Source organism: Indicator indicator, chromosome 24 (genome assembly GCF_027791375.1).
Source record: "Indicator indicator isolate 239-I01 chromosome 24, UM_Iind_1.1, whole genome shotgun sequence".
NCBI lineage: Eukaryota > Metazoa > Chordata > Aves > Piciformes > Indicatoridae > Indicator > Indicator indicator.
Window position 1 is genome coordinate 6588972 of NC_072033.1, and position 26520 is coordinate 6615491.

General features: G+C 39.0%; 1 protein-coding gene across 2 annotated transcripts; it reads left to right on the forward strand.

The window, feature by feature from the left end:
• Positions 1–997: 997 nt before the first annotated feature.
• STAU1 (staufen double-stranded RNA binding protein 1) lies at positions 998–21607 on the forward strand. 2 transcript variants are annotated; one of them, XM_054392110.1, is made up of 14 exons: positions 998–1190; positions 1878–2002; positions 3969–4125; positions 5714–5852; positions 6570–6735; positions 11601–11699; positions 13006–13236; positions 13794–13937; positions 14785–14931; positions 15720–15792; positions 17761–18080; positions 18748–18870; positions 20622–20707; positions 21339–21607. In XM_054392110.1, exons 1-14 carry the CDS (start codon positions 998–1000, stop codon positions 21424–21426), a joined length of 2091 nt encoding a protein of 696 aa, XP_054248085.1. In that variant the 3' UTR covers positions 21427–21607. The 2 variants fall into 2 exon arrangements, with proteins under 2 accessions (XP_054248085.1, XP_054248084.1); XM_054392109.1 differs by having other exon boundaries at positions 13024–13236; positions 21276–21607.
• The last annotated feature ends 4913 nt before the right edge of the window (positions 21608–26520 follow it).

Sequence of the window (26520 nt, forward strand, 5' to 3'; positions counted from 1 at the left end):
GAGCCTTCAGACTGGCAACCTGTTCGTGTATATTTAGGTTTAACTGAGCATGAAGATAATGTTGCATCCATGTGTAAGAGAAATCTAATACTAATTAGCTGGTGGAAGAAAGGTCTATCGGAATAGTTCATGTTGAGTGCTGCGAGTTCATCGCCCGGAGGTGGTTTATCTTAAATGAACATAGACACCAGTGAGCACTCTCAGCACTTCTTTACAGTGTTGCAAGGCCAAAGAACTCTAAAATGATGCTTGACATGTTTTGACTTAAATAAACTAACCTTCAAAACGCATGTAGCTTGCAAAGTTTACAGAGTCTTACACCTTGCCTTTTCCCAGCCATAGCTATCTCAGCTTTTTCTGCAGGACACCAGCTGTGCTCCCCTCGTAACTGGCTAGTCATTTTTCTGGAGATCCTAGAGGAAAATGTCTATGATTATAATAAAGGAGGCATGCTCTACATAGCTGTTTTGTAAAGACTGCATTTACTGCTTGCCCTTTCAAGTTAAAGAACTTCAAATGGTAGAATGCATGAAATGTAGTCTGTTCGTGACAGTTGCTCTTTGTTTAGTATATAAGCAGCGGCTATCAGCTTAAGTAACTAGATTTGCTTTGTAAATGGATTCAGTGATGGAGAAAACAGATGGATAGTTATCTTAAATGAACAAGCATAAATAAAGCTTCTATTATAAATGAAAGAAATGTGAAACTTAAATGCTGGGACTCACAGATGAATGTGTGCTGTTAAAACTGGACACGTAAGTGACTTATTGCATAGGAACTGCAAACAATGGCTGCTCGATTGAACAGGTTTTCCTCTTTGTGCTGCTGGAGAAACAATTTCAATAGATTGTTAGAGAATGCTGAATATTTGGTATAATCTTTTTTTTTTTTTTTTTTAATCTTTACATTTTAGGTCACCAATTTGGCTTCATCACCCTGAGTTTGCCTGCATTCAAAGCTGTTTGCCTACAATAATTTGCTCTGGTTGGAAGTGAACATGTCACAAGTTCAAATTCAGAATCCTTCTGCTGCCCTTGCAGGGAGCCAAATACTGAATAAAAACCCCTCTCTTTCACAGCCTTTGAGTATTCCTTCTACTACTAGTTCTTTGCCCTCTGAAAATGCAGGTAGACCTATCCAAAACTCTGCTTTACCCTCTGCATCAGTTACATCCACCAATGCAGCTGCAGGTAAGGTTGAGTGTATGTTAACAATTGTGTATGTTCTTAATGTTTATAGGTTTTCATCATATATTCCTAAAAAGACTTTAAAAGTAATATTTGTCCATCTACTCTAGTTTGTAATGCTTTCCACCAAGTTCTAATAATTAATTGAGATGCTTGAAAGATCATCAAAGTAGTTTAGATCTGTTATTTTTAGTTCTTTTATGACCAGTTTAATGATAAATATATTATGCTGATAAACTCTAATAGAGTGAATAAAAGGAAATAAATAAACAATAGATGATAACATGGAAAAGTAGGAGAAGGGAAAAAGAGATTAAGTGGCTTTTTAAAATTATTTGAAGGAATTGACCATGATGAATAGTTAGAGGATTTGCTCCTTGAAATGTACTGTGTAAGATGCAAGCTAAAGGCAGGAGGCTCCTAACTGTGTACTTCTGGCTTGCACTAAACCATTCCAGGCAGTGGTGCTGCCTTTCAGGCAGGCATGTTGCTTGGAAAGCCCAAGGGTCAGCAGGTTGGTGCCAGTTTGGCTGATGAACTGAGCTGTCCAGTTCAGCAAATCCTTTCTACTAAGTGGTATACTGCAGACAACTAAATGCTAAGCCAGTGAGATGTTGGGGTTTTTTTTTAATGGAAAATTGTAGTAGAATTCATAGCTCCCTGTTCATTTGTCTGATTTTATGCTTTCAGCTCCTTCAAACATGGCAAACCCCAAAGAGAAAACCCCGATGTGTCTTGTGAATGAGTTAGCCCGTTTCAACAAGATTCAGCCTGAGTATAAGCTGTTGAGTGAGCAAGGTCCAGCTCATTCTAAGGTAAACTATAGAGTAATAGGGGTTGGAAGGGACCTCTGGAGATCATATAAATATTCATGTACACGTCTTATTGCTGGTTTTTATGCTCTTTCCCTTTCCTAAGTGAAAAGGCAGAGTGTATGCCTGTGGTGCAAGATAATAGAGAGTAATAGGGAGGAATGGGAAGCTCACCAGAGTGCCAAAGGTAGGGAAGTGTGAAGCTGCTGCATATACCAAAAGGTTGGCTTCCCAAAGTATGTAAAGGTGGAACTTACCTGTTCCCTAAAACCATGTAGCTCTTCAGAAGAGTTATTTGTTAGCTCCATTATGAGATGCTTGGCTTTGACTTTCATTTAATAAAGCAAGTTTTGCCCCTTGCACTCTTTGCTAAGAAACTTTGTGTTAAATCTGGATAATCTTTATACCATCACTTTCTGGTGCAGTCTTAAGCTTTTGTTCTACATCTTGCCTGTTTGCAAATTTTCTGTGTTCCTCCTGTGGAGCATTTTAGTGTTTCGAGATTAATCCCACCAACTTTAAAAGATTAAAATAGTTCCTCAGTCCAAATTATCTTATAAGAGGCAGGAGGATTTCTGGCAATCATTTCTTTAGGGAAACTGCTACATAAGGAGCTGTAGAGCTTTTCTGTCTATGTAGTTGTCAAGGTACAAATCTATATTTGTTGTTACGCCCAGAATAATTTTTACTATTTAAAATTAAGAGGTTTTTTTCTTGTGCACATCATAATTGAATGTTGCTTTACCATGACTGTGTTTTAGTTGTAAATTAAATGAAGCTTTATATCCTTATTGGCCAATATTTGGAAAACAAGGATTGTGGTACCTGTTCTGTAATGCCTGAAACACAATATGAATGAACAGCACTTGAATATTCCTTCATCTGCTCTGAAACAGTTACTTCAACAAAAGAATCTTTAGTTTTTCACAGCAGGAATGTGTTGGGTGTGCCAGCATGTGGTGTGCATCCCATATCATGGCATATTTTTTACATGTCAGAACCTCAGTGATACACAATTCCTTTGGGCTTCTGTTTGTATGCAAAGACAGTTTTTCAGGAACACAGCAAATAAGCAAGCACTTTGTGTTACTTCAAAGAACACTGAAGAAAACTTGAAAATCTTATTCCTCGTTGAAGATCTCTACTGTTGTAAGAACTGAGGTCAAGGCATACAAGAAAATCAGCCTTGGGATGCATCTGTTTAGTCTGACAGTTTCCTGGAACAGTTGTGTTGTATGTTAGAGGAATTGCCTCGGAATTAAATATTATTAAGAACTAAAATATTTTGTCCAAAACATGTAAAGTCAGATTCAGTGTTCAAAGGAGGCAAATAAAAAAAGTACTGGATTAACATTCAAGATATCTTCTCACTTGTATTTTGATTCTCATTGAAATTAAACTTCATTTAACTATCAGGGACACCTTGGCTTGCTGGTGTCTGATCAGTTTGTGAAAATTCAGAGCAATATGTATCCTTCCTTATCCCACAGATTTAACAAGATGATGTGTTCACTTGTGGGCATGTAGAAGCTTTTATGGTGCAGTGTGAACTTAACTTTTCTTCAAACTGCCAAAAAATAACATTAAAAAAGCCCCTACAGTGTTAAAGCAAGAACTGAGCTATGTGGAATAGATAAGTCTGAATTTCAAGGCTGCTGTCCAGAGTAATGTTGGCATAGCAGCTATCCATGTAGCTGCCACCTCTATGCACATCATGTTTTTTGGTTTTTAGCCTATGTGACCTCATAGGTTAGTTGCTAGCTACAGTTATTGTGACATTCTCAGCTCACTAACCATGGAAGTCCCACAGATACCTGTGGTGGGGGTGACATGGTCCTGGAGGAAAGCTTTGGTTACTGTATTCTGAGCATTCGCATCGCTATCAGACCCTTAGCTTTTGTGTAAGAGAGTCTAATAAATTCTGTGAGTTCTGAAGTGGCTCCTAATAAAATTCTTCTCTGTTTTTGAGGTGTTTACAGTGCAGCTGACTCTTGGGGACCAGCACTGGGAAGCTGAAGGAACTAGTATTAAAAAAGCGCAACACGCGGCAGCTGCCAAAGCTTTGGAAGGGACAAAATTCCCTAAGCCTACAGCTCGTCCAGCTCGGAGTGAAGGCAAGAATCCAGGTACAGCCCAGAGAAAACTGCTTTCTGAAAAACAGTGTAGAGAATACATCTCTGGGTTTGGGATGGATTTTCAAGTTGCATAAGGATGAACCAAAACAGTGATTCTATATATTTAACAATGGCAATTGTCAGGTTTCCTGAAAGCATCATCTTGACTCAATCTGTGTGCTGTAGGTGATGTGATAAAAACAATGATGCTCATTAGCAAGTTCCAAGTATAGGGGTTTTCCATCAAGTCCTCCAGGCTTGAAGAACCCACTGCTTAACTTACTGGTTTGTATTGTAACACTCGGCGAAATCCTGGAAAAGATGTTTATCTTAACCTTAAAAAAAGAAAACTAAGTAAAAAAATTCCAAACAAACCAAATCAAGCAAACAAAACCATGAGGAACTCAAAGCAAAGAATAATCTTTTGCATAGCAGGTGAACATGTTGACTAATTCAGATGGGATCATTCAAACACTTGACAACAGAGCTTTGGAAACATGTAATTAAAAAATTAACACAACACAAACTAACAAACCGCAAAACTATTAGATTGTGTTGAGGGATTGGATCAGAACTGTGGAGTTTGGATCATTTATACTTCTTTAAAGAGAAATAGATGTTGCTTTGTATAAAAGCATTTATGTTCTAGTTCGGTCTGTTTGGGGATCTTTACTAAAACTGCTTTTAAGATACATTTGAAATCATGAACTAGCTTCACATCTCAGCTGGACACCAGTTGCTTTGCATTTCTTCCTAGTCACTTGAATCCAGCTATTGGGACAGCATTGGTATGTTCAGGAAAGGTTAGAACTTACCTTCTGTGCCAGCTGCATTCTGCTAACACCTAAATTATTTCTTTAGAACCACTTTGTACAATCAGTAGTGAAAATATTAGAAGTTAGCAATTACTTATTTTGTTGGTGAACCTGTTCCATGATTACATTTTCATTTGGCAGTTGCCTTCTAACAAAACACTGTTGTGCAAGAGTACACACTGATTTTTGGGCCAGCAAGGCCTGTGATAGAAAATCTGACCATTTATGTGAATTGTTTCTCAAATGAAGACAGTCAGGAAGTCATTCATGTGGCATTTGCACCCAGAGAAGTATTTGCAGCCCTCAGTAGCTGTGTTTGCAGCACTCAGTATCCTTCCTTTTGAAAATCCAGTTGCAATTTGAAAGCAAAGAGTCATAAAAGCCCTTTTAGGTCATTGAGTACAGGGAGAAAGGTTTGGTCATTCTCAATGAACACAGAAGGTATGTAGCATATCTGTTAATTTAATTTAAAAGTATTTTTGGGGAAGACAAATTTCTATTCTGCAGAACACATTGTTAGATACACAAAGTACAAAATACTACTTGCCACCAGCAAATTCCCAGCAAGATTTGCCACAGCTGTACTAGGCTGATCATTTAACATGTGTCATGCAGACTTGTTTTCTCTGTTCATTAGCATTTTTATTCAGAATTCATTAATTTAAGATACTGCATATAGCAAAATTTGAGCTCGTTTTTCCCTACTTTGAGATCACATGAGAGCTTAGATTGTTTCGGTTCCTTGGACCAGTTGGACAATTCTCTTTATATTCCTTTTTATTTAGACAGTGTAACCCCCACAGTGGAGTTAAATGCACTTTGCATGAAGCTGGGGAAGAAACCTATGTACAAACCCATCGATCCTTATACAGGGATGAGATCCACTTACAACTACACTATGAGAGGTGGCACTTACCCTCCACGGTATGTGGTGTTGAGTTTTTTGATTTTGCAGTCTCTTATCTTTCAACTTCTGCTCTAATCATCCAGTGCTTTGATACTATCTTCTGAAAACTAGCTAAAAATAACACATCCCTTAAAGAAATATTCAGCTTGAAACATAGCCAGCTCATGAAGCTGCCCCATTAATAGCTGTAATTTGTCTTATTTAAGTATGGGTGGTTGTTTGTTTTTTTTTTTTCCCCTTGGTGAGGAATAGAAGGGGAGACAAAAAGGAACTGAATCAAATGCTGCAGTGTTTTTGAGGGTATTTGGATATAGCCAGCTTTGTGAAGTGACTAGCTAAATATTTCTTACATTTCCTTTCCGTGGAAAAGCAAAAGTGAACAAAACAGTTCAATGCTTTTTAAAACTGAAGCTTTGGAAAGAATTTTATGTGGGCATAGGAGCTGAGAAGTCAAAACTGACTGGCCTGCTGAGTCTATAGAGTGCAGTTGCATTGTTTTTCCCTGTTGTAGTTGGTTCGAAATGTGTTCCTGTTGTAAAACAACTGTCAGTGCTCTGTTTCAGAAGTTTGTCCCTAAAAGCTTTCAGACTTTAAATCAAAGTTTGGCTTATTAATACTGGTGCTTTAGTGCTGAGTTGTGGTTATTGATGCCCAAGACATTCACCCATCTATAACTCACGTTTCTGTTTACCTTGTAGGCCAAACTGTTTGCTGATTTGAATCTCTCTTTGCAGGTACTTTTACCCATTTCCTGTTGGGCCCTTACTTTATCAAGTTGAGCTTTCAATTGGAGGGCAGCAGTTTCATGGGAAAGGAAGAACAAGACAGGCTGCTAAGCATGATGCAGCTGCTAAAGCACTGAAAGTTCTGCAGAATGAGCCCTTGCCTGAGAAACCAGAGGTGGGAATTTATCTAAGTGTTGTAAGCATAAATTGCTAAGATAAACTGAGATGCTGTTATAGATTTTTTTTTTTTCCCTTATTGAAAGGAACATGCAGTTGTGGCATTTAATTGAGTAGTGGTGTTGGCCTACACTGAATAGAAACACTTTGATTTAAAAACATAGATTTCTATGGAACTGGAGTTTTGCCAAATGAAGTTATATTAATTCTTTTGCTGTCATGTTTTTCCACAGCAATGCTATAGACATCTGTCAGATATGAGCACTGGAAGCATAGATAGGAACTAATATCTTATCAGGTACAGATCATATACAACCTTCTGGAGAAGTGTGTAAATGGGGTACTTGTATTCATGTGTGGGCAGCAGAAATCAGATGTGGGTTTGCTTCCTGGGCAAATTTCCTATATGATTTTGGAAAGAACCATGGAAGTTCTCAAAGAGAAGCAAGTTCATGGAAACAACAAACTCATACACACATTCAGATACGAATATAGGAAGCTATTTTTTATCCCTTCATATATTTATGGGTACCCAGATCTTTTTATTCCAGATAATTAGGCAAAAACATTGACTCTGATGGTTCAGGGAAGAAGTATAGGAGGCACTGGTAATGGTTCAGGTAACGGAAAGCTCTCATGGAGGAATGTAGACTATTGAATGATGGAAGCTGTTAAGAGTCAAGGGATTACAAATGCTTTTGGGGATAAGGGAGTGGTGCTGGGAATAGAAGCAGAAAGAGTGGAGATTAAGTTCTGAGCTGAAATCTAGAACTGATTTGTTCAGAAACAGGAAACAAGCTGGGGGTCTTCATGCAGGAGAGGTCATGCCTGAAAGGGATATTCCTTTCCACTGCAGGGGAGCCCCACATTCCTGAGTATTGTCATTCTGTGACAGTGATGCTTAACATCCCCTTTCTTCAATCACCCTCATAAAGATAATCTCCTGCCATCAACAGCTTCTCCACCTCAGGTAGCAGCGTTGTGTGTCTAGACCCAAGGAGTCCAACTGCAGAAAAGAAGAGGATCAGATGTAACTGAATTATTTTCTGTTCACTTCTTTAGAAATGCTTCTTTACAAGTGACTTCCTGAGTATTTGCAGAGTTGTGTTTGAAGTTGAGTAATGTGAGGTCTTCAGAACAAACACTGCAGGTGTCTGTACATGACCACATGTGCTTTCCTGTAGTGTGCCTCATTCAGTGTGAGGGCTGTAAATCTACAGATGAAGGAAGTACACCTACAGAGGCTCTTTTCTATAAGGATCTGATAAGGGAAATACTGTTGTGAATGATGCAAGAGATTGTAAGAAGGGAGAATCATTTTATGACTAAGCCAGATGCAAGCTCATTTAAGAGCTGAATCCTGTCTTGACCTTGCTGTACATATGCTGGGCGAGTCACTTAAACATTTGTGTTTGTCATTTTAGTTTCATCTTTGTTTGACTTGCCTGCAAAAAGAACTGTAAGAAATGCAGCAGTGGTTAAGGAGAGCAATCCTTTGAATGGAGAGTAGTGTTCTATAACAAGTCCATGGATAATTCAAGTCTTAATTTGAAGTTTGGTACTTAAATGGTAAATTTGTTAGTATTTGTGGCTTCAGATGTAGTTTTGGGAGTGTCTGGGTTTGTAACAACATCTTGCACTAGACAAGATGAAGATCAATTAAGGAAGGTTTTACTGAGCTCTATTCATTCTTACATTCAGTGAGGCAAGGAACTTGAAGGCTACAGTAGTGAGGGAGCATAAGGGATGCTCTTGTAGTGCCTGTGTGTAATAGAGGCAAATAAAGCTTTCAGAAGCAGCTATCATCCTGATACCTCCTATTGTTATTTGATGTGCACAGTAATTTTCCTTTTACATGCAGTTCTTGTCGTGTATCCCATTGGTGGGTGTGGGTGTGTGTAAACAGAACATTCTTCAGCTTGACTCTTGTAGTTTTTGTGAGGGGAGAGGTAATTTTGTAATTTAATTTTTTTTTTAATTTTACAAATGTGTGTATTTACAGGGGGTTGATCTTGTATTTTTAAACTAGAAAATAGTCAGTGCTTAAGAAGAAATCATTGAATGAAATTATTAGACTTTAAGGGTAAGAATGACCATTCCCTACACTTTGTCAGACTGCAAATTCAGAAACAAGTGGTAGGAAGAAAATGGAATAATGTTAGCTCTCAAATGGACAAAGCTCTGCCTGAACAATCCAATTCAATTTTAAAGTCTGCTCTGAGTAGGAGGCTGTAGTAGGAGACCTCTGAAGGACCATTCCAACATGAATTGGTCTGATTGTAGTTAATATCCAGGGTGAGTCGTGGCCCTGTACAGGCTGCTTTGCATATTTGAAGTCAGATGATAAACCATTGATTTAAAGCTTAGAAAACATAGAAAGTTAGGCTTTCTAGCACAGTTTTTAGACAGAAATTCTAAATTATGCCTAAAAATACTAAAACCAGAATGGCTTCTGTGTTATTTGGTAAATACCAGCTGCTCTTTTTACCCTTAACATGGCAGAAAACAGCCTGAAAGCTCAGTTGAAATCAGTGTAGCTCTAACAAGCAACTCCACTGGTTTTCATCATTTGCTTGTAAGCACTCTGTGAGGAAGGGCATGTTGAAAGAGTTCCTAGAAAAGAGCAAAATCCTTCCTAAAGAAATGCACCACTTTTGTAATTTGCTTGGGAGGTTTTTTTTAATCTATCATTTTTGATTCTTCCTGGGGTTTTTTTCCCCACTTGTTAGAGATTGATTTGAACAATTTGAGAGCCAAGAGTGCTAAATGCTTATTTGTGGTCTCATTCTGATTGAGGCATAGATTCCTTAGAGAGTTTTGTCTATACACACATGAAACTACTGCAAAAGCTGACCTTATAGATCATCTGCCTGGAGGTGTGCAGGGAAAGGCAAAGTGGGGGAGAGCATGTTTGTATGATTCTTTTTTATTTATAAAATGACACAGAACTGAAGTAGAGGCAAAATAATTGCTAGGATAGCTGTAGTCTGTTCCTGGTTATTTTGCTATTAATTTGTTCTTTTTAGATAAAGGTATTGAAGAGCAGTACTGTATTTTATACTGTGAACAGACTTGGAATATGTCAAAATACACTGTGGTATAGCAAATAATTTCATGCTATTTATTTGTATCCTCTTGAAAGGATATGAAATGGAACAAATCTATGAAGAGAATTCCTGGTCACCTTGGCAAGCAGAAGTGTCAGAATTTGAAAAACTAGAGTACATTTGACATTACAAGGAGGGGGGAAAGTATTTATTATTACAATGGTTGTGCTAATGATTTGGCAGTGAGAGTAGTGAGAGATCATTCCTACTGGTGCTGATAGTAAACTTGGTGTAACACCTAGACCATAACAAAACAAGACCTTAGTGGTTCAAATATTGTTTTTGCTGGGTCTGTGAAGCTATTCCTTTTTAACTTACCAACTGCATTTGAAATAGGTTTTAGAATATGATGATCAAGACTTTTGACTTTTTACCTACACTGTGCCTTCTGCTGAGGTACAATGTGGCTTCCCTGGTCTAGGAGGTGGTTTCCCTGGTCTAGGAGATGCCTCCATGTTTCTCTTGCAATCTAATGCTCCTGTTGGGAGTGGGGCCATCAAGTGGTCTCAGTTTCTGCAGAGGTGAAGGTCACCCTGTGTATGCCTCCACGTAGAGGTTGGAGACTGGGTGTAGTATCAGGAGGATCAGGTGTAACCACTGTTAAACGATGTTGGACTATATGGAGTCTTCTGAAATGTTTGCAGCTTGAACCTGAAATGTACCCATAGTGCAAAATCTAATGGGACAGTGGGAGCAGTGAAAATCACAGATTAATCTGACTAATGTTTGTGGGTTTGTTGGGGTTTTTTTTGAGATGGGAAGAGGCTTCTGTAAGTGGTGGGGAAAATTTTTCCTTCATGGTTTAATCTAACTAGTTAGTAACAGGTACTGGGGATGCTTGCTACCATCAAAACTGCTTTTAATCAGTGAGAGCTCTCTAGCATGTTTCTGCTGCTCCAATAAAGTATTTAAATAATTTTTGTTACCTGGTTGCGTAACTGGTATTCTGGCATGATATAATTGGTGAAATTGGTGTTGTTCATTTTTATCATGATCTTTCCAGTATCACTGCTGGACTTGAAATTTCTCTGTTGCTGTTACCATGCCTCTGAGTTCATGTTGATCCCAACATCAGTGCAAACATATTTGGAATAACAATCAAAATTTCACCTGGAGATACACAGAAGTGCCTGTATGTAAGCTTCACCTGGCACTGCTGTCCTCCTAGCAGGTGTAAGTTCTCAGATATACACCATTTGATTTCAGTCAAGTTCCAGATAGTATGTTCTTCAGTAGAGGAAAATAAAAGGCTGCAGAGGAAGCACATAGAAGGGAGCCCGTTGAGAGTCAGGACTATGCCAGGGTCTGATTAGCCATCCTTTACTCACATTGGTCCCATTCTCAGAATCTTTATTTTCCTGCCCTTTCTCTTATCTGATGCTGTCTTAGTGCTTTTGGTACGAATGTCCAATCAGTGTATGAAAATTGCATTTCATAAAGGTACTTCCATTTGGAAAACAGTTCATTTAACACTTCAGGTTTTCCATAAATAGATTTTTAAACCTATTGGCCTTGTTCCGTTTGTCCTTTCCTGTACTGAGCACATGAAAATGAGGTTTGTTAGCTTTTACACATACACCTGAAATGAGCTTCTCAGGGTTCAGTTCTGTAGTACGTGTGCTGCATTTCTACACACTCCCATACAATGGCAGTGAAGGTTAGACTACTTAAAATTTTGAGAGTTGAGTAGACTGGTTGGATGGATAAAATTCAACTTAATAGGATCTTTATTTTAAATAGAGTATGCTTCTTTTAGGTTAACGGAAAAGAACCAGATGATGAAAATCTCAATAAATCTGAAATAAGCCAAGTTTTTGAGATTGCACTTAAAAGGAACTTGCCTGTGAATTTTGAGGTATGTTTATTTTACAAGCTCGAGATTTGTTTTGATTAGAATATTAAGGGTACACATTAAGTGAGTCTCTTGCTAGATAACCCAAACAACTGACTTGTAACATGCCTTGTTAGTTGTGAATACCCTTTTACCTTTGACAGTCAGCCCGATTGTCTCAGAGTGTACATGGTAAAGTGAAGACAAAAAGAACACTCCACCTGTTCACGAGTTCTTGCTCTAAAACCACACTCCAAGTGAACAGCTGCACTGTGGTTGTCTGTGCAATCTTTTTTTCCAAGCTTTTTGAAAAATCAGTGGAGAAACAAAACACAGCCCCATATTAGTGGTTAGAACATTGAAGTGCAGAGCTGAGGCAAAAGAGTATAGCTCACTCTGACAGACACTGATGGAAGTATTTGCTTAATGAAGCACTGATGTGGACTACCCGCAAGTTGCAGAATCTCACAAGTAGGTTTCTTTTCCTGCCATGAGCTGCCCTCATGTGCATCTTTCCTTTCCCTTTGGCCTGCTGCTTGCTGCCTCTTTGCCTCTCCTTGATCATTTTAGTTATCTTAAATCAACAGCTTCCATAGGAGCATCTCTGTTCCACTAAAATATTAATTTATGCTGCTTTCCTGAGCTGGCAGAGTAACGTTTGACTCTCTGAATTATTATAGTAAGAAAACACAACTGTGTGTAGCTAAATTGCTTCTAAAACTGTTCTATGAAATTCTACCTGAAGCTTTCAATTATTGCAGACCAGCCTGAGCATCACTGGTAAAAATTACTGTCAGACAAAGCCAGTTGTGGGTGTAAGCTCTTCATTCAGTCTTACTTTTTTTACTTTATGGATATTTCAAAGTATGATGTCTTATGACTGGATTTAAAAGCTAAATGTATAGTAGGCAACTATCTCCTAGATGTCTCCAGAATTCTCTTACTTCTGAACTAAAATGCTGGATCCTAATGAATTGCTTTCTCTGTAATGTTCTATTACCAGAACATGATGTCTTTAATGAGGTGATGTTATCTGTGTATAAGTATGAAATAGAAGGGTTATATTTTAATATTGAATGAGTAAATCAGCAAATGAAATGAGATGGGTTAATGACTTTTATGCAAATACTGTTCTCTGCTTGCTGCATCTGATCTTTTTAAAGTCTATGTTTATTTGGGTGGGGTTATGTTATTAGAGTGAGCATGATTTGCAGCTCTTTGTGGATTGTATGAGAATCCAAAATCTCTTTACCCATAGTTCTTGAGAGAAGTTTGCTATAAACATTGTGCCCTACCATTTTTAATAAGTGTTTATCACGCTTTCACTCAGTTTTTCCCTCTGAAACAGGTGACCAAGGAAAGTGGTCCTCCCCATATGAAGAGCTTCGTTACCAAGGTGTCAGTTGGAGAATTCATGGGTGAAGGTGAAGGAAAGAGCAAGAAGATCTCAAAGAAAAATGCTGCAATAGCAGTCCTAGAAGAACTGAAAAAATTACCACCCCTTCCTACGGTTGAGAAAATGAAGCCACGAATCAAAAAGAAAACAAAATCAATAGTGAAGGTAAGAGACAAATGGACTGGAAATCTGTCTGATAGAAATAATCAGCAGCAGAGAGATGTTTCCTTGTAATTACAAACACTCTTCAGGTGCTCAATGCCTATCAGCAGGCTGACACTGCAAATGAAATTGTATTTTGCTCCCCCTCTAAATGGGATTGTGTTTTACAACAGTGATCAGTAAATTCAGAATGAAAGAGGAACCTTTATGTGCCTTTTATGGGCAGATAAAAATCAAGCTGTGACTTTCAAGCCGTGGACTTCATAGCTTTGGGTTTTGAATGATTTTGCTTGTGCAAATTCTCCTGCAAGCCTGTGCCTCCTACTATAGCAGGATTAGGACTTGTAAAACTATTACCAGTAGCAGGTTATATGTGGTCAGCTGTGACAGCAGAGCCAAATAGATGTTTCTTTTGGGCTGTGACTGTATTTCATTTAGCAACTTGTATTTCAGTGGTTTTAAATCCTAGAGGTGAATGAATTCAGTGGCACACTGCATTTTTTCTGTTAAACCAAACAGTCACAAATTTTGGCTTATTTCCTAAATACTGTTTTACATAGCTGCAAACAAGTCCAGAATATGGTCAAGGAATGAATCCCATTAGCAGACTTGCCCAGATCCAACAGGCCAAGAAAGAGAAGGAACCAGAGTACATGCTCATCACAGAACGTGGTCTTCCAAGGCGCAGGGAGTTCGTTATGCAGGTTTGTATGTTAACTGGGAAAATCTAGCTGCATGGCTGGGATGTATTGCTCTTTTTTTTTTTTTTTTTGGCTTATGGTAATCAGGTTATCATGATGATACACAAAGTTAACAGGATTATGGCCAAATGTCCATAAATTTATTGAGAGAATATCTAGTGGGCTACATTCAAGGAAGATAAACGTTCAAGAAAAGTGACCTGAATTATGGCTAATAAATAAATGCATAGGACACCAGCAGTCTTATGTTGTAACCACCTAATGTTCTAATTAACAGGAATATGAATGCTGTGTTAGAGATACTGAGCTGCTTATATTCTGCAGTGTAGAATTTATTAATGTGAACTTGAGTATCCTTCATTTCCTCCTTCCCCTGTATTTTTGTGTATTGTTTTAAAGTACAGCACTTCCTGCACTCTGCATTGGAAATCCCACTGGCACAGCAGTATTTTCAATCCTGAATCTCTCCTAGCCTCCAATCATTAAATATCTTTTCCAGACCTCCCTCCTCTCCTGGCCAAGATAGGAACGTTAGTTGCTTTCTTTTCCATTACATTTGTAAATCTGCTAACCCTGTAGCTTCAGCTTGGAAAATTTATATCTGCTGTGATACCATTTTTGAGCATTTAGGCCGCTGCCAGGGTGAGAAGATGAAATATAGTTGTTTGTGTGACTTCTGTTTGGGTTTTTTTGCTTGGGGGGGCCAATGATTATTGATAATAAATGACAACTTGCGTAGAATAATGATCACTTGAACAGTTTGACTCACGGCATTGTTGAGTCACAAATCAATGAGTGGATCTTCTTAAACTGCTGTTTAAGAACTTTGTTTTTAATCCTCTTTGTCCAGGTGAAAGTTGGTGTACACACAGCTGAAGGAATGGGCACAAACAAAAAAGTTGCTAAACGCAATGCAGCTGAAAATATGTTGGAACTTTTAGGTTTCAAAGTCCCTCAGCCTCAACCTCCAAAGCCAGCATTAAAGACAGAAGAGAAGGTAAGTTCTTAAGAATCAACCACTGTTTAATGTTACAGCAAAAGCTGAGCTGAAACAAAAGCAGCTTTGCAAGGCAGTAGCAGTGCAGTAAATCAATGCTTTCTGCCCCAGTCAGGAAACAGCTGTATAGAGGTGACTGATCTCTAAAAATAGTGCATTTTGGATACATTAAGGGTTCCTTTCTGCAAGTGAATCAGTCTCATCAGAAGGCTAAATGAATCTGTTCTTTACAGAATGGCTCAGAAGCTGTGGTGATTGGTGTGTTGACCTGAGAAACTTACAGACATTGTAGGTTATAGAACTTGCTGCTAGCTGTAGTTCTGTGTGTGCCACAGCTGGGAGTTTGTTCCAGCTCTCTTTCTGTGGTAGATCTCTTAGCAGGGAAGGAACCTTGTTTTATCCTGTTGATTCAGCAGATGCTACCAGGCAGTTCAAATATCAACCTTGGGTTTAGTTTTCTGCTTTCCATGAATATGCTCATTTGTGTCCAATATGTTGTCCTCAGCAATACCAACAACTCATGTTAGTTCAGTTGGCTTTGTAGCACCTAGTTCTTCCTGTCTGTGTTCTTAATACCACTTCATTGGTCTGTAGATGGTTTTAGTGATTCAATAAATAAGAATCACTGAATTTGTCTCTTCTTAGCAGTTATGCAATAACTGCAGTTCTTGAATAATACATTTTTCTCTAAATCCTGACTAGTCAGGTCACTAAAAAAGTTGGTGGGGGTGAGAGTGGTACTCTAAACAGGATATTGTGTGTTTGGCTTTTTTCCTTTTATTTTTAAGACACCATTGAAGAAAGCAGGTGATGGAAGAAAAGTAACCTTCTTTGAGCCAGGCTCTGAAGAGACTTCAACTAGTAAGTAATCTTACTGCAAGGGGCATGGCCCTGTTGGTGTGTGTCAGGTGTTTCTCAGTCCCTTCAGTGGTGTCTTTTAACACACTGTAATGAGCAGAGGTGTGCAACTGCTGGCTTGCCAACTACCCCTTGGGAAAGTTTTGATCAAGTCTGAAAAAGCTTTTTTTTCTTTTTTTTTTTTTTTCCTCCCAAACTGGTGGAGGAAAGTGACTGACCCAAAAGCACGTGTGTGCTCATGGGTTGGTTGAACAGCCAGTAGAGGTGCAGCTGCTGCTACCTGCTGTATCTTGGCTTGTCTTACCTCGATCTGAGGGATCTTGAGACAGGCTCTAATCTGCAGGTAGAGCTTTCTAGGACAGCAGTGAATGTTCAGGGTCTGGCTTGGTTCAGATCCAGGGACAAGGACTCTTCAGCCAACATCAGGAGTGAAGTGGGGGCAATTTCTTCACAGGGAAGAGATGAGGGGAGGAGGAGAGATCAACCCTTTAGGCTCAGCAGAACGTTTCTGTAGTATACAGGGAGCAAATGAGGATGGGAACAGATTCTCTGGGAAAAGGACTGGGGGTTTCTGCCACCTGGAAATAGCCTTCAAGGTTTGGAAGAATGGTTGCAGGTTGGAAGGCTGCCCCATAAATGTCATTTTAATCCTGAGGCAGAGTAGCAGTGGGAAGGTGGTGCTGAATCTCTTGAGGCAGTTAGCTTTGGCTGTATTATCTAGCAGATGTTGAGGGAATAACTGCAGTGTGTTGAAGACTGTTCCTGGGTGGCAGTTCTAACTGAAACTGGTCTTCCTAAAGCTGAGCTGGAGAATGAAGGAATGGCCTTGTAGTACAGAACCACTTCTTTGTCTGTGCTTGATCTCTAATGCCTGAGAGCAAGGAACTGTCCCTGCATTTGTTTCAGTTGATGGTTACAGTGGTCAAATCCACATGACTGACTGGAACAAATAAAGCCCCAAACCTGGCCACCAAGTACATGGGAATTTTTTTTCTCTTCTGTGAGCTGTTGGGAGGAGTCATTATGGAAAGTTTGCCTGTTGCAGCCTATTTCTGTTCTGGACAGTATATTTTCAGTGCTTTATGTGTGTAAGATGAATTTTGGTGTGTAAATTATAATTAGTTGGGATTGACTTGGACTTCAGTAAGGTTTTACTGCATCCATAAGATCTTAGGTAAACTTTCTGACTTCCTATTCAACCTTTGCCATCTCTGTTTACTTCCATCTACAAATGTTAGCCTTCATCCTTAGACATGAAATAGCTCACTCCTGCTGAACTCCATTTGTGCACCCTGCTGTAACACCAACTTCTCTTTATTTCTATGGCACTGCCTTCCCTGCCTTTCTGAACACACCCCTGTAATTTTCCTCCACAGCTGTGTGTGAGTTCCCCATATAAAGCTGTTGTTCTGTCTCTTAAATCTGACTTATGCCATAATGTCCATAAACTGCCATCAGTTTGGACTGTGGTTGGATATTTGCTGTAAACATTCTTGCTTCTTCAGTCTGTGCTCACATCACATTTAACCTCACCTACCAGCTGTTTATGTTTTCATAATAGACAGTTTAGTGTGAGCTCTATCTTACTGTCTTTACAATACATAGCAGTAGTTCTGGCCTTTCTATGGTTTCATTATTTGCTCCTACAGTTTACATGATTAGATAAATTCTAAACCCAAAGACTGTATCTAGAATGTGGCTGCAGCTGTCTGAAGCTTGACTGACTTGAGAAACTGCTCCCAGAGGTAAATTTGTTCATTTTGGCAGAAGCAGATGCTGCACTGAATCATTTATTGAATAATCTGGTGGTGAATCTCTGACCCACCAAAGGTGACTTAAGCTCACAAAGTTTGTTAGTGTTTCAAAAGTCATTTGAAACAAAATATTTTTGATGTCTTTATTCACATTCGTGTGCCTGCAGAAAGTCTGGTAGAAATAGCAGCTGTTTAGTATGAACCTCTCTCTTCTCAGGTAATAAAGATGATGAGTTTAGGATGCCTTATCTCAGCCATCAGCAGCTTCCTGCTGGAATTCTTCCCATGGTCCCTGAGGTTGCACAAGCTGTAGGAGCTAATCAAGGACACCACACCAAAGAGTTCAGCAGGGCAGCCCCAAATCCTGCCAAGGCTACAGTAACAGCAATGATTGCTAGAGAGCTATTGTATGGTGGTACTTCTCCTACTGCTGAGACCATATTAAAGAACAACAACTCGTCAGGCCACGTACCCCACGGACCACTCACTAGGGCCTCTGAGCAGCTGGACTATCTTTCCAGTGTTCAGGGAATCCAGGTAAGTGTTCAGCTTTGCAAGATTTCTTCCAAAGCGCTCAACCCTGTCCAACCTGCTGTTAGTTCTGAAGCTTCTGAGTTCTGCTGGTGACTGATGTCTTCTGAGGGTGCTCATTAAGCTCAAATTCATGTAAATGTTTTACTTCACCTATGAAATGCACTGAGTTTTACAGCTTCAGATGTGTGCTTTGGTAATGCATCCTCAGCCTTCATTCAGTGCTACTCTGAACTCTTGGAAGAATGAAGTGGAAAGTAGCGTTTTCTGAAAATTGTCATGATGTAGGGACTTGCCTGATCTGAAATCACTTTTTTTGAATGGTCTTTCATATTTTTAACACTCTCTTGTGTTTGGTCCCTTAATCAGAATTGCATGTAAGCTCCTTAGCAGTATGGTGAATGAGCTCAGTAGATTAAGAAGTATAATGGGGAAAGTTTTATGTGCAGATAGCTATGACCAGAACAAAGGTCCCAGCAATGATCATTAAGTAGCCACTTTTATTCAGACTGCCTGCAGAGCTCTCAGGATTCCTAAAACACATTGCATGGCAAACTTCCAAGTAAATGGTTTTGCTGGCTGACATATATGTGGGCAGGTAACTTATAGCAATCATGATATATTTCTTGTGCTTGGTTAACTGGTAAGAACTAAATCCTTCTCTCTTCTTTAGGTTGAATATAAAGACTTTCCAAAAAATAACAAGAATGAGTTTGTATCTCTCATAAACTGTTCCTCTCAGCCACCACTGATCAGCCACGGCATTGGAAAGGATGTAGAATCTTGCCATGATATGGTATGATGAATGTTCTCAAGTGATTGCTCTTTGATCATCAGTGAACTAAGGGATGCACTGGATAGGCCAAGGGTTTTTACTGCTGGAGAGCTATGAATGAAGTGCTGTACAATTCCTTGGCTAATTTTTATCTGATATTTCACAGGTTGCTGAAATAAGTGATTAAGAATACCAGAATCTAATCTGGATAACCTGTAAAATGCTTAAGAATATGCTCAGAACTTTGGTTTACAAAAAGCACATTTGCTTTATCTTCATACTATTTGCATGAGCAAAATGTGTGAAAAGGAACATTTAAAACATAAAGGCATCTCTGTTTATTTTCTGTAATGGTAAGAACAGGCTGATCTTTCACTGGGATCTGTAACACTTGGGTTGATGTGACCAGACCTGCTGCAACAGAATCCAAGATGGAAGAAATGCAAATTCCTTGGTAGATAGCAGGAGACATTCTACATCTGTTAAGATCCCTTTATAAATAAGATCTTATGTTACCTAAATATTTTTATGAAATAATGATTTTTCTAGACTCCAAACAGTGCAGGACTTTGTCTGTAGAAGACATCAAGTATTGCTGGCAATAGGTTACACAGTTCATTGTCATTTAAATTGGGTTTTGTTCTTCTGCTACCCAGCAGTGACCCCAGCACTGACTGCAGACTGAAGTCATAGTTTGCAGCATGTAAATACACTTAGGGAAACCTGATTGGACTGATGTTGGTACTAAAGAATATGGCAATCCTTTTGTAATGGTTATAATTGAATATCGGTTTCTTTGACCTTCATCCCTTAATACTGACATTTTCATACCCATCCCTACATCCTGCCATGAAGAGCTCCTGTAAGGCTAAGCACAAAGTCAGTGCAGTGGAAGGAAGAGAAATAGATAGGTGGTTGGGAGCCTGGGCCAGCTTGAGACCCATGCTCTGTTCAGTTACTCAGCTTTGGCTGTGCATGTGCCACAGCTAATCAGAGATGCTCTGGAAAGGTGCAGCTGAAATCGATCTGAATTGAAAAGCACTTCAGTTCTCACAGCAGGTGGCTTAGTTTGCATTGGCCATGTCACATTGACTCTTCCTTTAAACCATCACACATGCCCTGTATTGTGCTTTTGATTCCTGTGTAGCTTGTTTTCTTTTCCTGCAAATGACTTTTTGGTTCTGTGTATTTTAATATCCTTTATCTTAAGCTTTCTGCACTTTGAGCCATTACTAATTTGGTGTCTTTTTCCTTGATATTAATAGTACTACTGAAGTGATTCTTCCACATTGCTAAAACAAATGCTGTGGGAATCCCCCAGCCACAGCACTGTCTTATTGTTTAGCCTAGCAAGATGCAAGTCTGCACCATTACATTTTTCCACCATAATTATGCATCTTTATTGCCAAAATTAGCACATTTACTTAAAGTGAGTCCCAGTTGCACTTTCAACTACACGAATGAAATGGACTCAGGATGAATATAAACTACAGCACAGGAGGCTCCACCTCAACGTGAGGAGGAACTTCTTCACTGTAAGGGTCACAGAGCACTGGAACAGGCTCCCCAGAGAGGGTGTGGAGTCTCCTTCTCTGGAGACTTTCAGGACCCATCTGGATGTGTTCCTGTGTGACCTGCACTAGATTATATGGTTGTGTGATCCTGCTCTGGCAGGGGGGTTGGACTTGATCTCTGGAGGTCCCTTCCAACCCCTAACATCCTGTGATTGTGTGTGATCCTGCGAATTGCTGAATCCTCTCTCTCTTCTTCAGGCTGCATTGAATATTTTAAAGTTGCTGTCTGAGTTGGACCAACAAACCACAGAGATGCCAAGAACAGGAAATGGACCAATGTCTGTGTGAGTGACCCATTGCCTTTCCCTTGCCTTAATGGAAACTCTAACCCTCTGCTGTTCTAGAACAAATAAAATGTGAGGGGCGTTTTTGTTTGCCAGAAAAGTTAGAATGCTGTTACTTCTTCAGAAGGATGAGAGGGTAGGTTTATGATCAAGCTTGTGATTTTTATGTGTCAAATGCAAATTGCTAAAGCAGGAGCCAGTGGATAAAATGTAATGGCTGTGATACAGAGCAATGCTGACTGTTATCCCGCTACCTACGCTGTTTGTTTACACCTATTGTTTGTAAATACTGTGGCTTTTCAGCCTGATTGTTACAGCTGCTCCTCTCTTCCTGCAAATCTTCTGTATAGAAAATGTAAACAACATGTGTAGGTTTCACAGCTTGCTTTCAGCAGAAACGTGGGGGGGTTGCAAAATGCTCCTTTTGACCAGGAAAAAGGGTTAGACACTGATTCAGATAATAAGCTATGAAAATGGTGGAATTAAGAGCGGTAACTGATTAAAAATTGAAGCTGATTATATGGAAACAAATTGTATATGCACCTTGAATTATTTGCATCTGATTTAGAAGCATCTTATTAATGGAAATAGTGTTTTATCTCCTAAGTAACAGGTGTTTTCTCATTTGTAGATGTGTGAAACAAGAAATGGAAAGTGACCCTCTTCTCAAACCGGCTAACTCAAACACTTTGGGACAAACACTGGACAGCACTGCCTAAAAAAAGGCTTTTGACTGGACCCAAACCTGAAAGCACCAGAGAAAATCAAATGCTTCCTCTTAATGTAACCTAACTGTTTTAGAGTGCTACAGTCTTTACAACCTACTGTAGTGTCTAAATCATAACCGTTGCTTTTTCTTCAACCAGTGATAAATTTTTAGTTCCATTCTGTTGTTTTGATTGAAATGATCGATTTTTCATTTTAAAAGTTTCTTAATTGTATCTAGAACAATAGCACAGTTTAGAAACTTTGTCTTCTGAGACTGACATGTTATCTGTGAACTAACTTGGGAAGATCATATCCGTGTATGTGGTCCTTTTGTTTTTATTGAAATAGCAGAGTTTCACTGGAAACAAATTGTGTGCCCACCACTTGAAACAGTCCGATATATATATATTATTATTTTTTTTGCGAACTTAGCTTAACTATCCAACGGTTGAATGAATTAAAACGCTCTAGGAATTTTAAACTTTGATCATTTTTGGTTAATTTCTAATTTTCTTGAGTGGGGGAGTAGGGGAACTCGAATGCAACGTGACTTTAAATGATCTCTGAGCTCTGTTTTAAGGATTGTGTGTATAGACGGCACACAGCTCACTACATTACAGGATATGATCTCAATGTAGTGCATATAAAACCGCAGATTGATTTTCCTTGAGTGCTTTATACTGTTTAATTACATCTCCATGTAGGGCTGAAAAAAAAATTACCTATGTTTATATATAAAACTGTGTTGCTTTTGATGTTGTGTTATTGCGTGCCGACGCGTGCGCAATAAAGTTTTTGCATATGGTCCAGGTAAAGCACGATAGCCTTGCAAGTTAAGTACTGCTTCAGTTCATTGTTTACGCTGGAATTTTTTCTCCCCATGGAATGTAAGTAAAACGTAGTGTTTGTCACCAATAAATGGTAATACTAAATTTTTTTTTTTGTTAATTTATTCTTGTATGCCACTACAGGGGCTGCTTGTTTGTTGTTTTGTTTTGTTTTTGTTTTTTTAATAGGATTTGTAATGCTTGTGATCTAGTACGGGCAGTATTGTAAAGCTATGGAGTAACTGTACAATGGTTATCAATTACATATAAATAACTACTATTTAGTAATGTGGAGGATGTGAAAACCTGGCAAGGTCAAGGAAATTCAAAAGTAACTTTGAGTACATTTTGTTCTTTGTGCCACAGTGTGTTAGTGCAACTGTATCGATGGGAGCTTAAAGTTATGATTATGACAAGAAACCTGGCACAACAGGTCAGTATGATTTCAAAGTCTAAGTCTCTACTTTTCAGTTTCCTTGGTTACTTGTAATTTGAGTCATAACCTTGCCTCACACAGTCATTTTTGGGGGGCAGTACTTCTAAAGCAGAACGTTCCCTCTAGCAACAAAACCTGGTACGGTAGAGCGGCAGGTGAGGGCGTTTGATGCGGCCGTGAAGGGCGTGCGGCACTGGTGATCTGTAGCGGCACTTTCTGAACACCTCCTGGCAGCACGTGTGGTGACTGCAGTTACTGCACCTGCTGGGGCTTGAAGCTAAATGTCTTCGCCATTTTAGTTGCATTATCAAAAGCAGTTGGGCCACATTAACTGCATACATTTATTGAATCAAGTTGGTTTTGATCATTATAAGTAGAAAAAAAATTGTAAAGTTTTTTTGTTAGTTTGTTTTTGGGGGGGTTGTTTTTTTGTTTTCTTTGTGGGGGGTTGGTTTGTTTGGGGATTTTTGGGTTTTGGTTTGGTTTGGTTTTTTTTTTACGTTTGTTGAACTAAAATGCTGTACATTTAAAAATTAAAAGAAACTTGCTAGGCTGAGGCTTTGTATTGCAAATTCTTACAACTTAGAAACTGCTTACCAAACATTTTATATTGAAAATAGATAGAACACTGATAGTGGTATGAATCGTCTGCCTACCTTTATTCACTACTGCTGAGGAGTTTTGTTTTGGATGGGACTAGAACTGATGTTTCTGTTTTGTGGCATTCGTTTGCTGATAATGCTGTGTTTCATATGGACCTCAGTTAATGAGCCTTGCCATAGATACCTCTCTTAGAATACTCTTAAATGCATCTGACCTAATAGCCATGCTATGTAAGAAAAGGTTCTTCTGGCAAAGTTCTGTGTAGTCACAGCTTCATGAGGGAAGACTTCAGTGTGTGGATTCTAGGTAGGCCAAAGTCAGTTCTAGATAAGTATGGTTTTTTTCTAAAGCATTACAGTCACTTGTTGTCTGCTCTGTGCTTGATACAGCAACGGCTAGGAAGAATGATGACATATAAAATGTAATTATGTCACTTTATATGACACTTCTGTTCAACAGATAGTAAAATGTCCTGCAAAGAATTCAGATAGGATGAGACTTGTCTACAAGACACCTCCCCCTTTTGGATTCTTTCTTTGAACTTTTTAGTTCTGTTTTTGATTTTAAGAAGCCTTCTGAGTAAAAGGGAATGAGCTGGAGCTTCTGAATATCAATATGAGTGTACTTTAGCTCAGGCTTCATGCCATACATTTCAGCAGATTTTATGAAGTGTTTTTCTCCCCGTTATTTTATTTGACTCTGCTTAAATTACCACAAATATTTTAGTAAATTAATGCATTTTTTTCCTGTGTTTCCTCAAAAGTATTTGGCAGTATGGCAGTACTAAGCTGAGTGTTCCAGAATGTGCTCTACATTTAGTATATTGTGAAGTTTTGCACTCAAAATACTGAGCTCAGTTCAGCTGTAGGGGACTTCCCTTTAATCACTTTCAACTGGGAGTAAGGAAAACAATTTAATCCAATCTATGAGGCTTCATAACTGTTGTGCTAACAACAGCTGAGAGTGATCTGGTATTTTTTTCAGAATTAATATTCCAGCCTCCTAAGCCACATAGCCAGTGTTCTGCAAGTAGGGCTGCCCTTAGGCCACTGTTTCCCTGTTCAGAGGAAGGAGGTCTGATCCTAAGGGGCTTCTGCTCTTGATTTAGTAACCTGTAACTGAAGGCAGTGCCTGAGGAGGCAGGTCACTGGGGGATGGGAACTGTGATGTGGCAGAATGAGTTCAGTGCAAATGCCTTTTTTAATGCCTGCCCATCTTCCTTCCCAAATGCAGAGTATACAGGCTCACAGGAAATGGCTGAGGAGTTTGGAAACCAGGTGCTGGAAATATTTCTGTTCACTTTGCAGTAGAAAATGCCCTGTCTGCTTGTGCTCCCTCACATGTCAGCTTTGACAGACTCCAGTCTTCAGGTTGTCACTTTGTGTATTGGAAAGAAAGCTCTCCTTGCTGTTTTCTCAAAAGCCAAAACCTTAAGCCAACCTCTACATTCTAGAAGCTTCTGCATTGCTCGCTTTCAAGCCTTTTCTTGTTCATACAAGTGCCACACTTAATAGTGGCTTTTGAGAAAAGAATGATACTGTGCCACTGTTCTGTAAAGATGTGCAGTCAAAGGTCTCCTGTATTCTCCTATAAGAACCTCAGGAATGGCCTTGTAGGAGTGCTGCATGTGAAACTTGAAAAATGAAGCCTTTTCCAGTGCTGTGTTACGAAGCTTAAAGACTGCTGTTTGAGTCCTCTGTTGTAAGTAACAAGTAGCCCTCTGAAGTTGGTGTACAACTCCCTGCTCATCCAGGGATTTTGGAGATTTAGCTGCTTTCTTGAAAGGGTCACTTTGCTGTCCTTGAGACACAAACCAGCATCACATACAAGTTAAAGAGGAATAATGAAAATTGGTGAGGAATTTTTTTTTTTCTTAAAGCAGAATATTTATTAGTAGGAAGTCCTGGCTCTCAAAAGAAAGGAACATGACTTTTCATGATCATGATTCTTGGTTTCAGAATGAGATCTTGAAGGATTTATGCTACATTGACTTTGGGGAATGCTGACCTGTAGGATAATGTGCCTACACGATGAGAAATGCTAAATGCCTGCTAAAATGTGCTTATGGAATGAGAAGCAGCCTGCATCCATTGTGACACCTGTTTGTTCCATAATAGTAAAATACATTCCCATAACTTTTTGTTGTTGTTTAGGATATGGACAGATGGTATTTCCTTAGGATAAATCCCATCTGAAAGGCCTCATGCAGGGAGTCTGGAGTCAGCAGCTATTCTCCTTAATTCTCTGGCCAAATTTTACTAACATACATCAGAGTTAAAATGTAGCTGTACTTGGATTTTCACTGCGATTATGATGTTACCTAAGGATCAAACCAAACATTCTGTTGTAATCCACTGATCAGAGTTAAAAATAGGTTTATTCTGTCCTAATGCATAAAGATAAACGACGGAGGTTCCAAAAGTGCCTAACTGCAGGCAAGGATAGAATGCGTGTACCACTTCATGGATCTTTGTGAAGCAACCACATAACTGTTTGCTGCTTTTATTTGAAAGTCTGCAGAGAGAAACCACCAGGATAAGTGAGAATCAATGTAATACCTTCCTTTAAGGGCTTCTATATTTAAGTGATTTTATTTATGCGACTTCTCTGTTTAAGCATAAAGAAATGCTGCTCCAGAGGTGGTTACAAACCTGAAAATACTCAGCTTCATCTCTGTGGCTGTGACATGTTGTATTGTGTCCCTTTATCTGCTGATTGGATACCTATACTTACTAATACCCAGGAACTTTTGAGCAAGAACTTGAACATCCCATGGAAGGAGGCTGGTGGAAAAAAAAATAAAATCTCTAGGGTATTCATTTAATCTCTGGATTAGAACTGAATAAAAGCATACAGATGATGAATAACACTTATCCGAAAGTGTATTTTATTCTCAAACAAAACAAAATTTTTGTATCCTATTAGTATCCTTGTATACATTAGTATCCTAATGCAACAAAAGTGTATTTGATTAGAAATGAAAAAAACCAGTGATTTTAAACTTGACTCATTCTCCCAATTCCACAGTACTTTTAGCAACCTGCTGAGAGAGGGTGTTTTAGATTTTAAATGTCCTGTGCTAATGATGCAGCAAATACTCAGAGTATGCTTTCAATACTTTCACCCTTGGCTACCATTCTTTCATTTATCTTTACTACTTCCAGTCAAAAGATAGTCTTTTATGTTTAAATGCCTTTTTTTTTCTTTCTCTGTTCAGAAGGGAGATTAGTGTTCCAAAG

Bases quoted from the DNA above. Each gene is read 5' to 3' on its own strand.
- STAU1 (XM_054392109.1), top strand. From the start codon at position 998: ATGTCACAAGTTCAAATTCAGAATCCTTCTGCTGCCCTTGCAGGGAGC. The intron at 6,736-11,600 runs GTGGGAATTTAT...TGCTTCTTTTAG, and splicing joins CCTTGCCTGAGAAACCAGAG to GTTAACGGAAAAGAACCAGA. The intron at 20,708-21,275 runs GTGAGTGACCCA...CATCTGATTTAG, and splicing joins GGAAATGGACCAATGTCTGT to AAGCATCTTATTAATGGAAA.